Here is a 17,757-nt window from a genome sequence, read left to right on the forward strand (position 1 = left end):
ACGAATATGACGTCCACCTAGGATGGACTCAAGGACTCACTATAATTAATCACTTGATGAGTGTGAACTGTGGTTGGAAACTGGTAGGATGGAACAACTCTAATCACTCTCAGGTTATCAGGACAAGTGGTTCTCAGGACTCATCAGCTAAAAATTGCAGAATGAGACGCCAAACTGTTTCGGAGGATTTCGATTTTTTTTAAAGGTGCGTCAGTTTCTCCACTGCTTTAACGTCCTATATCCTAGGTAGCTACTCTGTGGGCGAAGGTAGTAAGTCTCTACACCAGTGCTCAGCAATAGTGAGTTTTACTGCAAGTAGGGCTATGGCTAAGAGCTTAGTTGACAAAGAATGCAAAGGTGGTGTATTTGTGATAGGAATTGCCAGTAATACTGCCTGTGGGGTCCAGTGCAGAGTGATGCCATAAATCTTGTCTATCATGGTACGTGTATCCTCCCAAAAGTGCCATGGCTTTGACAATTGACATAACAGGTGTATCAAAGTACCATCCGCCCAACACAATCCAGTAACTACCATTCTAATGCTTGACCCATGCATGTATCCCCACCAACATGCAATACCAGTAGACCATGAATTTAAAAATTGGTTCTCTGCTTTGGGAAGATATGATCATTGAATGCGTCTGAAGAAAAATCAATCCTGATACTACATAGTTCAATCGCTGTCCAAGTTTTTTGCCCAATCACTTTGTCCGGTGGGTGTTAAACGTCTAGTAAAACTTAACTAAAACTCCTAGAATGCAAACTGCCAAATGGAAAACAAGGGATCAGTAGCCCAAGGTATCAAATGTGACACAGGGCCACTTGGCCATATTTGAATGTCTTTAAGGTGAGAAACCTGGCTTTACGAACAATAACCATCTCAAACAGTTACCCCCCTTCTGTCCTTATTTCTAGCTGTGTCTAGGCGCCGGGAAACCCTTTTTGGGTAGCTGTTGCGCCCTATAAATTGATAAAATAAATAAATAAATAAGAAACTTCGGATTTATTTAAAATGTATGTGCGGAAAAAGCTTAACAAGAGTTCTTCCAGTGACTGCATTTAGCAGCTTTCCATCTCTTTGAGTTAGGGGGATGTGATGTGTAATTTACAAAATGGTATGGAGTAATTATGGCATATCAAGTGGATACCCTTGAGAAGTTACCTGGAGGCAGTAAAGGAAATCACAATGAACTTCATTATTATGTCTATGTGCAAACAAGATGGATTTCATACTGTGTGTCAGAAACTCCTTCAGAGGCCCACAGAGCAAGCAGGAGCTTCTAGGCCCAACCATTGGGGGTTGTGACCTTTTATTCCTGATATGCCAGGGTCCAACCTACTATATGTCCTGAGAAACAGTCTCCAAAAGGCCAGCACTCTAGCATTGTCTGGGTATGTCCCTCAGTGCCCCTCCCTTATCCAAGGATGTTGGTTTTCTCCCATTCACAAGCAATGACCATTCATGTTAGACTGCGCTAGAAAATACAAGTCTTAGAAGTTCCACAATGATTTCTTTAAAAAGTCAGTGTGTCCCAGCGCAGTAGTGCTTGTTGTCAGAGCAAGTTCCCCAGGGCTCGATGTGCCAACAATCAATCTTTCTCTCATATGGAGATGTCAGAGGCCCACCAGTAAACATTAGTCTTGATGCTGCTGCAAGGCAGAAGACATCCACGGTGCGTCTCAACTCATGCGGTAAGTCTTCCTGAGTCCAGCGTCTGGTCTTAGGAGCCTCTGTATTTTACTGATGAAATCTGTGCTCTTCTCCTGCGGGTCACAACCACTGTGGTGCTCTAGCATACACTGCCCCACTCTTGACAACAGGGGTCATGAACAAACCCTTTCATGCAACTGATCACTCGGGTCACAACACTGCATATGGGGGCGACAACCCTCTTTCTTGTCACAGTGCTGTACAAGGACAACGGCCCTTATCTTCACCATTGGACAGACTGGGCAAAGGGGTCCATGAATGGCAGCAATCAGGCAGATGGCCCATCAGTGATGCTATCTACAACATGGATCCAGAACCTCACACTCTGCTTCAGTGATCCACTCAACAGGATCCCCATTGGGCCTTGCTCCCTCCAGGCATTCTCCTTTTCCTCCTCACAGGGTTCTGTGGTCTTGGCAGGCAGGCAGATGCTGGTGCTCTGGGCTCTGGGGAGAGTGATCTTGATTCTCATGGGCGATGTCCCTTACCCAGCGTTGAAACTGGCAGACATCAGTCCCCAATTCTTGCCACAAACGTCAGCAATGAGCTTCTCCACCCTGATGTAGAGCTCCAGTTTGACAATTTTGGGAGGCAAAAGCTACTCTTTTCACAATCCATTTTCAGACACACGTGATTTAGTGTGTGAGAATTTGACGTTTGTGATAAGAGGGTTGCCACCCCTCAAGTGCCCACTCCTCTGAATGTTTCTCGGTCCAGGAAGCAGTCAGTCAAAGCAGAAGTGACTCCAAACTTGATCACTGGACACACACAGGCCATGATGGTAACTAGAGGATCGCACCTGGGTGTTAGCCTTCCTGATACATGCCTATAAAAAGATTACAAAGGCTCCAGCCCTGTTCTTTATGGTTCCCTTTTAAACCCCTTCTCCTTCCTGAGATGTCACTGGTTTGTGGATCTGGTCTGTGGATCTGGGCACCTTTTCAGAATCAAAGAAGCCTTTTGAGGAGCACAAGATAACCTTGCTCCCTCTTCCTCCAGAAGGCATCTCACCCAGCTCTCTGATCTATGTTTACCCTTGATGGAACAAAATTGGTACCAAGAATCCAGATATCGCTACAACTGGAGAACTCAGGGCAGGGGTGCACGTCCTTTACCTTGCAGGGAATTTTTCAATGCTGTATTACAGCCTGCCGATCGGTCTATACCCTATCTAAAAGTCCCCCTAGCTGACTTAAGTCTGAGCCACAGGCATGGTCTATATTGAGAGAGAGGGCCATTACTGACTGGTCTAGTCACAGGAAGAATGGCTGTGCTTAGAATATTTGACCTACTCGGGTACAAATTTATAATTTAAACAGGTAGAAACTGAAGATAAGCACTTGAATGTTGGAACAGAAGGCATACGCCAGCACAATTATTAGCTCTACAACTCAATTTTCTTCGCTGGAGCTTATAACATTCCATTGTTCTGATAAAGCACTAGAGCCCGCTGTTGGGAATCATACTAATTGCTAAAGGTCCAGAGCGATTAACTAACCACTGAGGATAAAACATTTGAATGGTGGGGCATTGTAATGGCGGACTCCGCTCGCGTTGCCGTCTTCTCGTGGGTTTGGCTCGTGGGTTCGATCCCTGTCCACCTCACGAGCCAAAGCCCGAGCCTAGTGTGTTTACTTTTAAGTAGATGTATACACGAGCCACGGCCGTGTATACTCCTGTTGTATTTTGAATTACTTCCCTCGCGCATGGACGGCTGAGTCTTTCCGTTTGCCATTGTAACCACCGGCTTCACGGAGACCAGACGTCCATGACGGGTGGAGTCATCTTTATGAAGAATAAATCCTCTTACCTAAATCTTCTGCTTCATCCACTTTATTACATATTTTGGCGACGATCGGGAGACTCCACCCCACCCACGCTGACCTTTTCTTTCGGATTCAGCACTTCGTCAATTTTCGTGTGATGTCATTGGTCGAATGAAACTACCAATCAACGGAGTCGCCTTTCCTAATTTCGTCTATAAGCGACTCCTATTGGATTACAATCACGAACCTCATTGGATGTTCCTAAAACAACAACTTTATTGAGGTATCGGCGAGAAAACTGAAGACACGACAAGGTACTGTGTTGGCTGAAAGTTGTTATTTATTGAGCGCAACCCTAACGATACGCTCGTTGTCATCGAAAACATTGCGTGTCACTACAGCGACACGCACGCTTTCGACATTCAACGATTTTAACATTTAATTACTCAAACAGTTAATCTTCGCGTATCTCACCCAACGACACGCACGTTATTGATGGAATTAAATATTTTCATTGCGTGTCGTCTTCAACGATACGCACGTTGTTTGTTACTCATTTAACTATTGTGTCTTACAACAACGACACATACGCTCTCAGCATTTAATCACACAGTTGTGCACCGCGTACCACAGCGATACGCACGCTTTTTCATCTCAGAAATCGCATAACTACAGCAAAGCATTCATGTTTAAAGTTGCATATTTACAACAAAACGTTCGTGTTTAAGGTTTTAATCTTCTTTGCTAAGCTTTAGTATTACTTAAATACCTATATTTCTGTCAGAGTTGTTAACCTTTTCACTTTATCATAAGCAACCAACATGGCTAACAATCAGTGGCACCAGATTACTCAACCCCCACCGTTCTTAGACAAACCTGGCACTCCAGACATAATTTGGTCTGAGTGGTTTGGGTTATTTGAGAACCATTTAGTGGCTATAGATGCTGCTGATTATTCTGATAAAAGAAAGTTCGCTATTCTTTTTGGTTGTCTAGGGCAAGCTGGTCAACGAATATTTAAAAGTATCGTTCCTATTGCACCACCCATTTCCCTAGATGAAAGTGGGGATAATCTTTGGAACGTTTACATTGAAGCTATTGCAAGGTTAAAAAAACAATTTTGTGATGAACCTAACATTATGTTAGAGAGACACAACTTCTATGCCAGGAAACAAAAGGATGATGAGAAGGTGGAAGAGTACATCGCTGCACTCAGAGTTTTAGCAATTACTTGCAATTTCGAACCTTCTCCTGATAAATTTATTAGAGACCAGTTTGTTTTTAATTGTGCATCAAGAAAGATTAAACAAAGAATTTTGGGATGCAAGAATCCTTCTTTAAGTGAAGTCATAGACCTGGCCCTTAGCATTGAACGGTCAACATTAACCAGCAAAGTCGTTATGGAACAACCTAAACAAGGCATTAATGCTATAGACTGCTATGACTCTGATGAAGGTGAAACACTCTGCGCCATTGCTAATAAAGGCAGAGTTCAACCTAATAAATTTAACCAAAGAAAAAAAAAAACTTACTTTTGTTATAGGTGCGGTTCAAAGGATCACATTGGGAACGCCCCAAATTGCCCTGCTCTCAAAAAGCGGTGTTCTATTTGTAAAAAAATTGGACATTTTCAGGGGGTTTGCAGATTCGCGAAGAAACCCTCCAATGTTAATATGGTGGACTTTGATACATGTACTGAATCTTTTAAAAACATTATTGTAACTCTTGATGCTAATGGTGACATTGATTCTATTAAGGGTCCACTATGTGCAGCTATTATTGATAATGTACACCTTCAAGTCATGGCGGATTCAGGCTCCCCATACACTATCCTTAGAGATTCAACTTTTTACGATAAATGGGACAAAAGAGTCGAATTGATTGAATCTGATGTTAATCCACTAGCATTTGGGGAAAAGAATATTAACATGCTAGGATATTTTGAAGGATTAGTCCAATGCTTGGGGAGGGAAACCGTCACTAAAATTTATGTAGCAGAAAAAGGCAAAGACATCGTGGGCTGGAAAGACTTAGCTTTGATGGGTCTTTATTTAGTTCCAGGTGATGAGAACCCCATTAAAGTTGGAAAGTTACCTACTTTTAAAACTAATTCACCTGTTGCTGTAATTGATGATCATAACACAAAGATTCAGGAAATTTTGGCAGAATTTAAACCAGTGTTCATAGAAACGGTAGGGAGTGTCAAGGGATTTGAGCATAAGATCAGACTGTTACCCGGGGCACAACCAGTTAGTCATAAAGTTAGAGCTGTCCCACTGAGTGTCAGATCTGAATTAAAAATAATGTTGGATGGTTTGTGTAAACAAGGTATCATTTCCCCCATCAATTCTTCACAATGGGTCGCACCAGTTGTAGTCGCACGCAAAAAGACTGGGGAAATTAGATTATGTGCGGACTTACGCTCATTAAATAAGAACATTATTGTGGACTGCCACCCACTGCCAAGAATCCATGAGCTTCTGGCTAACATAGGCGACGCTAAATGGTTCTCCTTGATCGATCTGAGGTCAGCGTACCATCAGGTGTCTTTAGCGAAGGAATCTCAAGAACTTACCTCTTTTATTACTCCTTTCGGAGCTTTTAAATTCCTTCGCCTCCCCTTTGGGTTAGCGTCTGCTGGAAGTGTTTTCCAGAAACTGATGGATGTGATGTTTCAAGGCATAGCGGGTGTGCAGGCATACCTTGATGACATCCTGATTTTTGCCAAATCATTAAACGAACACGATGTTATTCTTAGGAATGTACTTTCAATTTTAATGTCAAGAAACATGACTGTTCGCGCAGATAAATGTAAGTTTGCTGTTAACAAGATTGATTATCTAGGGCATACAGTATCGGACCAAGGTATCACTCCCAAATTTTCAGTCGTTAGAGCCATAGAAGACGCAAAGCCTCCTCCTGATAAGGATGCTTTGCGATCCTTCCTAGGACTTGCAGAATATTATGCAAGGTTTGTCCAGTCGTATTCCCAAATAGTGGAACCTTTGAGAAAACTTTTGAGGAAAGGGTCTAGTTTCATTTGGACGCAAGAGTTGGACAAGGTTTTTTGTGAGATCAAGAAGATGATTGTTTCTGCTAAAGCCATACATGCCTTCAGAGAAGATGCCATTTCAGTTATCACGGTAGATGCGAGTGTCTCTGGTCTAGGGGCAGTCCTTACACAAAAGGTGAATGGTCAGGAACAAACTGTGGCGTTTGCGTCTAGAGCACTTAAAGAGTTCGAACAGAGGTACAGCACTATTGAAAGGGAAGCCTTAGCTTGCGCTTGGGCGGTCCACAAGTTTAAAATGTACATTTGGGGGAGGAAATTTGAATTGGTCACTGATCACAAGCCACTAATTTACATTTTTGACAAACCCAGTTCAGCGTCTATGTCAGCTCGTCTGATGAGGTTAGTCTCTAAATTACAAGAGTTCAATTTTTCTGTTAAGCATATAGTTGGTGGCAAGAATTTTCGGGCTGATTGCCTATCTAGAATGGCTATGGAGAAGGACGATGAGGAGGATTTTCTTGTAGAGGACGTCGAATGTGTTACCTTTGTGGATGCTGTAGATGAGATTAGTGACGTGATTTCTGAAGGCGATTGGAAGGAAGCCACTGCTTCAGATAATGTGTTGTTAAAGGTGATAGAATTTACTACACGGTGTTGGCCTGAACCAAGAAGTCTGAATGGCGATCTACGCAGTTTTGCTCAAATTTCTGAGGAACTATCCGTTGAGAACAATGTAGTACGAAGAGGTGAGAAATTTGTCCCTCCTTTTAAACTGAGGGAGTCTATTATTAATAAGGCTCATCAAGGACATCTGGGGTCAACTAAAACCTCTATGCGCATTAAGCAACACTATTGGTGGCCCTCAATTGATGTCCAAGTTAAAAATTTGATTGACTCGTGCCCGGAGTGTTTATTATCCGATAAACATTGGCGCACACTGAAAGTTCCCCTACACCCCACGGATTTTCCTAGCTCTCCCTGGGAAAAAGTCGGGGTAGACTTTTCGGGACCTTATTCCATTCTCCAGCAGGAGAATAAGTACATTATCCTTTTGGTGGACTATTTTTCAAAGTGGATGTACTTTGATTTCGTTAAGACCCCTGATACAGATTCCACAATAACCTTTCTCAAGAAGGTGTTTGATTTGGAAGGTTCTCCCAAGTTCGTTGTCACAGACAACGGAACTCATTTCGTTTCGGATAAAATGTCCAAGTTTTTGAAACAATTGGACATCAAACAACTCAAAGTATCCCTTTATTCACCAGCTTCGAATGGTCTTGTCGAGAGGGGGAATAAAGTGATCAAAGAAGGTGTTCAGACAGCGATCTCTTGTGGTTACAATGTGGTTGAATTTTTAAAACAAAAAGTATGGCACTATAATACTTCCCCTCATTGCGTGACTGGGGTCTCCCCGTTTTCCTTACTGAGAGGTAGAGAGAATCGTTCAGTCCTATTTCCTTCCTGGCTGCATCAGGACTCCGCTGGTAAATCCATTGATTTGGATTCTGTTAGAAAATCTGTTCTGGAAAAACAGAGCCAAATGAAATTACAGTTTGATGGTACCTCAGATGGTAAATTGGTGGACCTGCTAGTTGGTGATTGGGTTTTAATCAAGAATCCAGGTAGGGTGGTCAAAGGACGCTCAAAATATTTTGCACCCATCCAGGTAATTAAAGTGAGTAAGGGGGCAGCCTTTTTGGGGAAAAAGGGTTGGTGGAACAAACGCCAGCTTGTGAAAGTCTCTGATCACCAAGCAGAGATTATCAAAGGAAAGAAACATGATGGCAACTCCGGTAATTTGGATTGGAGTTTTTGGATGAGTACCCCTCCTGTTTCTGGCGTTCCTAGCCATTCCTTCCAACAAGCCCCTCAGTCTTCAGAGCAGTCTTCAGGGGTGACTTCTCGGGATCCTCCAAACGTTGTTGTTACTCAGGATGTCCCTACTCACACAAAAGTTTCTTCTTTCGGCAGACACATCAGGGTCCCTGAGAGATATAACGAGTTCATTAAATTTTAAGCATTTGTATTACCTGTATTTAGATCCATTTTTCTGCACATGTTTCCTCTTTCCATTGTTTTTGGCTGTTGTAAGGGGGAAGGTGGTGTAATGGCGGACTCCGCTCGCGTTGCCGTCTTCTCGTGGGTTTGGCTCGTGGGTTCGATCCCTGTCCACCTCACGAGCCAAAGCCCGAGCCTAGTGTGTTTACTTTTAAGTAGATGTATACACGAGCCACGGCCGTGTATACTCCTGTTGTATTTTGAATTACTTCCCTCGCGCATGGACGGCTGAGTCTTTCCGTTTGCCATTGTAACCACCGGCTTCACGGAGACCAGACGTCCATGACGGGTGGAGTCATCTTTATGAAGAATAAATCCTCTTACCTAAATCTTCTGCTTCATCCACTTTATTACAGGCATACGACTTATACCAGCCATTATTAGCCTTGAGCCACTCCAATATTTTCAGTGGAGCTCCTAACATTCTAATATTGTTTCCATCATCCTCAGACATCTGTCTTTGTGTTTGAAAGGTGACAGGCTAGTGGTAAAAGGCAAGGTGTTCACGAAGTGCCTCATCATTGATTCCACATCGCACAAACTGAATCCAGACAGTAAACAGCAAAAGGCAGCTTAAGAACCCTGTAGTCACCTCCGATTCGAACAACCAGTCTACCCAATCAAGGCCTCCACCATAATTAACGCATGAGATGGGGTCAAAAATACAACTGAATGGTGATACATATACAGTACTTATTTTCAAACAGTAAAAGTTGGAGCTAAAGTCCATAAACCTAATCTAGGTCATCACCTAAAAACCTAACCAAGGCTTGAATTTACTGTGTAACTACGCTAGTGTGCCCACCTCACTACAGTTATCGCAGCTGGTCAAATACCATCCTTTATGCTACAACTTTGAAGTGTTGCTCTCCACAATTCATTAAACAATTCAAAAGGAAATACAGAAGATAGCTGTGTGTTTTTATTTTAATAAATATGTTTATTACATGTGTTTAAGTTAGAAAAACTAGGCCACACATTCAAATTACTGGGCCTCAGCCTACTTGTACTGACATCAATTCTAAAGTTGCAGAAGAAAATGTGGCTTTTAAAAATGCATGATCAAGTGTACTATGTGCATGTTTCTCTTTTCATAAAATAAACGAAATGTGATTCATTTAATGGAGTTGTTTTCTTGTAATATATAAAATGTTTTAATTTCTGTTTCTCGAGAAGGCAGCCACATACTGGGAGATGTGCCATTAAAGTAGAAGTTGTTCAAGGCCTGCTGATTTCCAGGCCACAACTGTACTCATTGCATTGCTAAATGGCTTGTTTGGTTGGTTTCAATAGTGCAAAGTATTTCCATTTCTTTGTAGTGTAAAGGGTGTCCAAAATGTACTCATGATGTAGGTGTTTTCTAAAATACCTCATTTTATGTAGCACAGTGTATACAATGTTGATTGCTTCATCCGACTTCACACCATGTCGAGTATGTGATTGTTCACTTTTTTGAAACTATAAAATGTGCCCTTTCTGGGTGGTTTGTTAGACTTTTCTTTGCCTTGCAACTGAGCAGTCACTATGTCACACTTATCTGAATTCATCTTTAGATTTTCTTTTCCTATCATACCAAGCAGTTTCTATGTCAGACCTGTTCTCTGATTTATACGTAGGCTTTCCCTTGACCTACGAATTGAGTCGATTTATGCTAATTGGTTGCTGTACTATATTTTGGTTCTGGCTAATTCCCTTATATTATGACCTCTTGCGATTGACTTTATTTTGATGCATTCTTTTTGCCAATTCTAATCTGACCTACTAATTGTTTGCTTTCTGTAATGATCCCTTTGAATAAAGCTTTACGATATTAATTTTGAATTTTTTCCAGCAAAGAATTTCTTTATTTCCACAATGGTCCCCGTCCTATGGGACTTGCATGGTCCTGATCAGCTCTCTACATTTATTAGTGTTAAACGCCCACACCACATTAGCTTGTAGTTTTACTCATAACAAGGTAAAGATCTGGGCCACCGTGCAGCAGACCAAGTCAAGGCAGGATGATGACATGTTTGACGTGGTAATCCCCTACCCCCCAACCTGGAAGCCCTTTTTGGTCCACCCTGCACCACAGCCGCAAGCTATGCTCTAACGTGACATGAGCTCTGATGAGGCTACGGTGACGTGCTGCACCTCGCCTGCTTGGTTCAGACCTGTGCGCCACCAGTGCTGCCATATAGTGTAGTATTGGACTGCTTTGGAAGGAGCAGAGCTCCAAGTTAAGGGGCCCACATATCCATGCCCCACCTTCAACTATCTTCCCGAGAAATCAACCTTCCGGAAGCCGACGGGCTTTGTGACACCTCCCGCTTTCCCTGTGGCTGAGGACTTTGTACTTTTCTTGCTTGACTTGCTCCAAGTTTGAGATATTCTTGTGCTCCTTCTTTCATTATATCCTGAAGAGGCCTATAAGCTAAAGGCCGAAACGTGTTTACACCTCATTTTTGAAGTCTTTGGAAGGCCTGCACTATTGAATGTATTAAATATACTGTGTGTTGCGTTACCATTTATGATCTTTTTGCTGCATAGCGTCCCACAAGTAGATGTGTGGAAGATAGGAGTCTTCTTTATATAGGACCATATTTGGCGTTGTATTGAGTTTTGTACCATTGTGTTTAATTTCTGTAAATAGTAGAATTTGTATGTTTTATGTACTACAATTTGCAGCAACTCTATTCCTATCTGAATAAAATATGAATACTTGGCGAGATCCAATAAAAGAAAGATCTTGCAATGTTCGAGCTGTGTCTATGATTAATTGATGTAATCATTAGAATTCATAACAGCTGTATCTTTTCCCGCTTCTCAGTTTTTTTCTGTTTTTCAGCGCATCAGACCGCCGGCATCCAACTCCGCACATTCAGTTCTATCCTATTGATATTTAGAATGTGTATGGAACTCGAATGTTAAGGACGATGAATGCTTGGACATACCGAGGTGGAGCATCCCAAATAGGTATAGGTATGCCACCTTCTGTTCCCTATGGCCTCCCACAATCTAAGTCACCATCTATCACATACAATTTGCTGTCGCAAGCCCCTTCTAGCGCAAGTAACTTTGTGGCCCTAGGACTTAACTATCCTTTTCTAACGCCATTCGTCCCCTGAACTACGGAACAACCCATGCCCTGGTTACTTACCGGTAGTCTTCAGTACTCTGAGTCCTGGTCTTTCTGGATGCAGTCCTGAGTCCCATCCTCCCACCCGGGCATGGCGGTTGACTATTTCCTGTTTTTCGTGTGTCATTTGGCGCGGTATGTTACAGGAAGTGATTTGTTTGTTCCTCTCTTTTCGGGTGACTCATGGGTAACAGGAGCTATCTTGGGGGAACTTTTTTGAGTTTTCAGCTAGAGAATTGGTTCTGCCAGAAGGGAGAAGTATCATGCGTAAGGACTGCATCCAGGAAGGCGGACAAGGAGGTAATGGCTGTCAAGTGGCGTGTGCAACCTTTATTTAGTCCTGCCGTTTGAACCAAAGACACGCTGCATTCTGCACCTTGTAGTTACAATCTAAGCATTGTAAGAAAATGCTAAAAATCTCATTAGTTAAAGTGCTGTTGCTATTAAATGAGAAATGGCTAAAAATTAGACACATAATTTGAAACGGCGGTACCAGATCTTTCAAATGACCCTCTGATTTTAAAGTAACTTCATTACCTGCACCCCTCTTGCCTGAAAGCACTCCTATCAGCGGATCTAGCGCTGAGAGGGAGAGCTTGTGGGCTTCCTACCAGCCGTCATCGCCCACGCTGAAACGAGGGACACGCCCACCTCGAGGCCACGCCCCCTTCAGCTGAGTCAAAAGCGCGCTGATCTGCGAGCGCGTTAGAATACTCGAACCCTCCTGAGGCACAGCCCGGAGCTAGAATTGCGATATTTGCACATTTTGTCACCTTTTAAAAACTTGTGTTCTGATTTTAAAGTAAAGTAACTTCATTTCCTGCACCCCTCTTGCCTGAAAGCACTCCTATCAGTGGATCTAGCGCTGAGAGGGAGAGCTCGTGGGCTTCCTACCAGCCGCCATCGCCCACGCTGAAACGAGGGACACGCCCACCTCGAGGCCACACCCCCTCCCTGCCCCATAACAATGTGCATGTACCGGAGGCGCAGCGGACGAGCGCAGCGGGCGCGACGATTGCGCGACGATTGCGCGCCGAAGGCGCGCATAAGGCAAGCTCGTCTGCGCTCTTCCGCGCCGAGTCCGGGCCTAGGGCCAGTCCCCCTGCAACTCGGCCCTCAGATCCCATACACTACAGCGCTGAAACCCTCCATAGCCTCAGGCCATCTACCAGCATCTGTAGTCGACACAGTTATCAAGCTGACACCCTGCCACAAGTCTGCCCCAAATGCTATCACCCCCTCAAACCCAAAATAACTACTGAACCTCTGCACGACTTCCGCATGTTCTTACTGAACTGCCGTTCTCTACCTAAACACAGGGCTGAAATTGCGCTTTTAATAGGAGGAACACACGCCAGACATACTGTTTTTAACAGAAACCTGGCTTTCCTCTGACGCCGACCCAGCGGTCATAGGCGATCTTCCACCAGGCTTTCAAATTTCTCGGCAAGACCGACTTAAAGGGAGAGGAGGAGGCCTGGCGATCATTCATAAAGAACAGCTTCACTGCCGAGTTGTCCCTGAAACTATCCCGGACTGTGAGAGCCTCGCCTTTAACATTGAACTCTCACCTAACAGCTGCTTCTCAGGCACTCTTATCTACCGCCCCCAAGGCCCCCCGAAGCAGTTCCACGTTAGTTTACCCTTAAGCGTGGCTGAACGAGTCAGTACTACATCCAATTTCACCCTGCTAGGCGATTTTAACCTTCATTTCGACTCCTCTTTAGACCACACAGCCTCGACCTTAGCAGATGATCTAGCAGCTCTGCAACTTACCCAACGTGTAACTACTCCCACCCACGTGAAGGGCCATTTGCTGGACCCTGTTTTCAGCAACTGCTCTGATCTTCTAACAAGTTCACCTATTCCCCTGCCCTGGACGGACCACTTCTTGGTCCCCACCAGCTGGACTGCGCTTAAACCCTCACCGCCCGTACCTATTACGAGATTCATGCAAGCCTGGTCCCGCCTAGCAGTCGATAACTGGTCTAGCAAACTGGCTAGTAATCCACCCCTTATCAACGATGACCCCTGCCTAGCCAACCAGGCATATGTTAACTGGATTACTCAAACTCTAGATGACACACTCCCCAAAAAGAAAATTACGCTCAAGCGCTCCCATAAAACTGCACTGTGGTACACGGAGGCTCTCAGGGACAAGAAACGCCTATGCAGGAAATCGGAAAGACGTTGGTGTTCTGATTACTCCGCAGACAATAAAACCCCCTACCGAGAATCCATCAGTGAATATAAAACTCTAGTAAAAGCGGCCCAGGCCACATATTTTTCCGAGAGAATTCTGCTTGCAAAGTCAAAACCTAAGGACATTTTTCAAATCGTTAAAAAATTAACGAAACCTTCCCCCAGCCTACAGGCGGAAAAGTCCACCACCCACTGTAATAATGTTGCTGAATTCTTTCACCAGAAAGTAAACACTATCTACTCAGCCTTTCCCCCCAAAAACCTCACCCCCTTAGCCCCTCCTCTGGATCCCATAATCTCCCCCTCCGGTCAACACCTACCCACTCTGACTCACTTCCCTCCTTTGGATCTCGCTACCCTCGAATCCTTAGCACGGAAAGTAAAAACCGGATCCCCTGACGACCCAGCCCCGCCAGACATAATACTCCACAATCAGGGAGGTTTTAAACGCTTCCATCTCCTCTGGCACTGTTCCGACGGTTTGGAAGCAGGCCATGGTCAGATCATTATTGAAAAAGCCTAATTTAGACCCTACTGACCTGAGTAACTATCGACCCATCTCCCTGCTCCCATGGGCGAGCAAGATCCTGGAAAAATATATTAATCAACAGCTGGTAAACTTCTTAGAAGACCACCACTTACTGGATCCCACCCAGACGGGCTTCAGACCGAAACACGGGACTGAGACCGCCCTCCTCATGGTTACCGAGGAAGCCAGAAAAATCCTGGATCAGGGAGGATCAGTGGCAGTGATCCTCCTTGATCTCAGCGCGGCTTTTGACACGGTCAGCCACGACACCTTGCTGTGCCGTATGTCCCGGGTCGGGATCAAGGACAAAGCCTGGTCATGGTTTAAGTCCTTCTTAGAGGACAGATCCTTCCGAGTGTTCGAGGGCGAGTCTGTGTCCACAAGCAGACCGCTGAAATGCGGAGTGCCCCAGGGCTCCTCTCTAAGCCCTGCACTTTTTAACCTGTACATGAGGCCACTGGCTGATGTCGTCCGCCCATTTGGGGTTAAGATCATCTCTTATGCGGACGACACGCAGCTGGTGGTCTCACTGGCGCAGGAAGTCAACCTGCCTGCACCAGGCAGGCTTAGAGAGTGCCTAGAGGAGGTGAAGACCTGGATGTCCTTATCGTCCCTAAAATTGAATGGGGACAAAACCGAGCTGATGCTCCTCGGCCCCCCAGATCTCAGCCTTCCCGCCTCTCTGTGGCCGCCTTGTCTGGGTTCCCCTCCAACTCCAAACAACAATATTAAGAGTCTCGGAGTCTGGTTGGACAGATCTCTGTCCTTTAACGTACAAGCCACAAAACTCTCAGCCACCTGTTTTGGCATCATGAGGATGTTAAAGAAAATTCTCCCCCTTCTCCCCATGAAAGCCAAACAGGTGGCCATACAGGGGTTAATACAGTCACGCCTTGACTTCAATAATGTGCTCTACCTTGTCGCCCCAGAATACACTCTGAGAAGGCTCCAGATAGTGCAGAACTGCGCTGCACGCATCTTGCTCGATCTCCCCCGCAGACAATCAGTGAGGGCCGGGCTGGTAAGCCTCCACTGGCTACCGGTGAGCCAGAGAGTTATGTTCAAGGCAATGTGTATAGCACACCAGGCCTTCTGGAGCACTGGCCCCAGGATTACTCGTGACCTAATCACCCACTATACTTCCTAGCCTCCGCTCCAGTCAGACCTTCCTCGCAATAGCCCTCAGAATAAAAAGGTCCAGATCTGGAGGCAGGACGTTTTCCTATAATGCAGCAAGGTCCTGGAACGCCCTTCCACTGCATCTCAGAGCCAACCCTAATCTTTCTGCGTTTCGCAAACAGCTGAAAACCTTCCTATTCATCCTGCCCAACTAACTCTAACCTAGCCTCCCTTCTAGGCTCTCTTGCGGGTTCCTGGTCCTCTTAGCGCTTGGACGCCTCCGGGCAGCAATTCGCGCTGTATAAATTCACATCCTATCCTATCCTATCCTATATCCTTCCTTCTCTGCTACTATTACCCCCAAGAAATACACCCCTTTTCCACTCTACTACAACATTGAACTGAACACCCGTTAGTTCAGATTCCTTCTCTGCTACAACTCAAACCGGTACACGACTATCTGCCATTGCCAAATTCATCCCGATCTCGCCTCTGAACTTGAGACTTCCCCCACACCTCGCCTTCTGCCCACATTCTAGACGTCCCCGTAGTTCCCAGCAGGGTCCTACTTCGCGTGCTGTTTCTAGCTCTCCGTCTTGTCTCACCTCTGGGTCTCCGATGTTTCTCTTGCCAGACATGGTGATTTTTTGACCCCACTCTGCTCAGTCTGGTCTCTCCTCTGCATACAACTTACAGTAAACCCCGACGCGATTGGCCAGGTGTGCCGGCTCAGCCAGTCCTGGCGGCTGGTACTCAGGACTGCTGCGAGACTCTGCGCGCCCCTGACAGTTCGAGAGCCGTTGCCAGGCGACGGTCGATGCCATAGTGTTTGATTCGCTCCGGCGCTCTTCTTCTATCTATGCGCGCGCTGCGGTGGGATTCTGAAGTTCTGAGGCGACGCCGGACCTAAACAGATAATTCATTAAACATGTATTTTGCTGTAGTTCATTATATGTATATTTACTCTTTCTCAAATTAGGCTCATTAGATATCTTTACATGAGAATTGATTTAATAGCCGAAGAAAAGAAACTACTAAAACTATTCGAAACATTCTCTGCGTTTTTAAAACATTTCCTGAGACTGTCCATTATTTGAGACCAAAATCAGGTAACTTTATTTACAGGCACTTTTTTCATGCACGCATAAATACGGTAATTCCATTCCCTCGAAGCGAGTGTTCTTGTGCCACAACTAATGCAGTATTCGGAATATATGCATAACTATATTCTATTCGCCGTGGAAAAGACGGAGGCGCTTTATGATTGGCTAAGGGTGTTGTTGATATGCTCATTGGCTGAAGGTTTCGGTTGTTAGCCTCTGAGCATGTATAGAGGTTTAGGATTGGATACGAGGCCTCTATCGGTTAGTTTTCTTATTTTGAGCACCCGTAAAGTGCACTGTTGCCCATTGCTTGGGATTGGTTGAGGGATTTCTTGTCTAACAGATTTGAGTAACCCTGTTCCACGTGAAAATAAATTGTCACGCAGGACTGAAAACAGTTAGGGACACCGGTGTTTCATTCAAAGGAGGCTTAATCCGTTTTGTGAGTAGAAACGGACACTGTTTCCCAACATCCTTTGCAGGGCCACCCGGGCCGTTACCGAGTCATGATTTCGTCGTCAATTCCTTTTCTATTTACTGCTTCCTGTCTCTGCTGCTTCTTCGGCTGTCCACATGCAAGTATTTGACAACTTGATACGCATGTCATTGACTCTAGAAGGATGGAAGGCTGAGATGGCCATGCTGGGATCTGAACCACTGGATTGCCGATCACGGATTATTTGAGCAGTGAGTGTTTAAACACCATAACTCATATTAAAATAATATACAGAGCAACTCAAAAGAAACGTGGATATGCACTTGCTTCAATGTATGTGATTAATTCACTGCTCACCAGGTGAATACGTATACCACAAAATAGGGGCATTCCTATTAAAACGTAGTTTAGCTTTGGGAAATTACTTACTATGGTTTGTGGGCTACGTTTTATATAGCGCTAGCTAGACCCATGGGTATCAGAGCGCTTTACATACACAAAGGAAAAGGAAAAGTTGCACTACGTCACAGGACATGAAGATGCATAAATATATAAGCAAGACATCACACACGTATACAATGAAGGAGAGAAAAACGCATGTGGTTGAAACAGTCAGATAACCCCAATCCTTGAAAGTCAGATTGAGAGGGGAGTCCATTAGGCTATTGATGCCTGGGTTGGTTGACATGGTCAGAAAAGTAT

General features: G+C 44.7%; 2 protein-coding genes across 3 annotated transcripts in view; one reads left to right on the forward strand and one right to left on the reverse strand.

Annotated features, from left to right (window-relative positions):
• The window catches only part of CEP41 (centrosomal protein 41), a 115,620-nt gene extending 99,370 nt beyond the window's left edge, over positions 1–16,250 (reverse strand). Inside the window, exon 1 of the mRNA XM_086918912.1 lies at positions 16,122–16,250. Coding sequence (XP_086775038.1) covers positions 16,122–16,154 — 33 coding nt within the window. The 5' untranslated portion in view covers positions 16,155–16,250. The remainder of the gene's footprint in view (positions 1–16,121) is intronic.
• Positions 16,251–16,604: 354 nt separating this feature from the next.
• MEST (mesoderm specific transcript) overlaps positions 16,605–17,757 on the forward strand; it is a 342,266-nt gene continuing 341,113 nt past the window's right edge. Inside the window, exon 1 of one of the 2 annotated variants that reach the window (XM_086918914.1) lies at positions 16,605–16,625. The gene's annotated coding sequence lies outside the window, so the exon portion shown is untranslated. Of the gene's footprint in view, positions 16,626–17,019; positions 17,307–17,757 lie in introns of those variants that run through there. The other variant, XM_086918913.1, reaches the window with a different exon arrangement.

The sequence above is a fragment of the Lissotriton vulgaris genome, chromosome 1_1 (assembly GCF_964263255.1).
Source record: "Lissotriton vulgaris chromosome 1_1, aLisVul1.2, whole genome shotgun sequence".
Taxonomy (NCBI): domain Eukaryota; kingdom Metazoa; phylum Chordata; class Amphibia; order Caudata; family Salamandridae; genus Lissotriton; species Lissotriton vulgaris.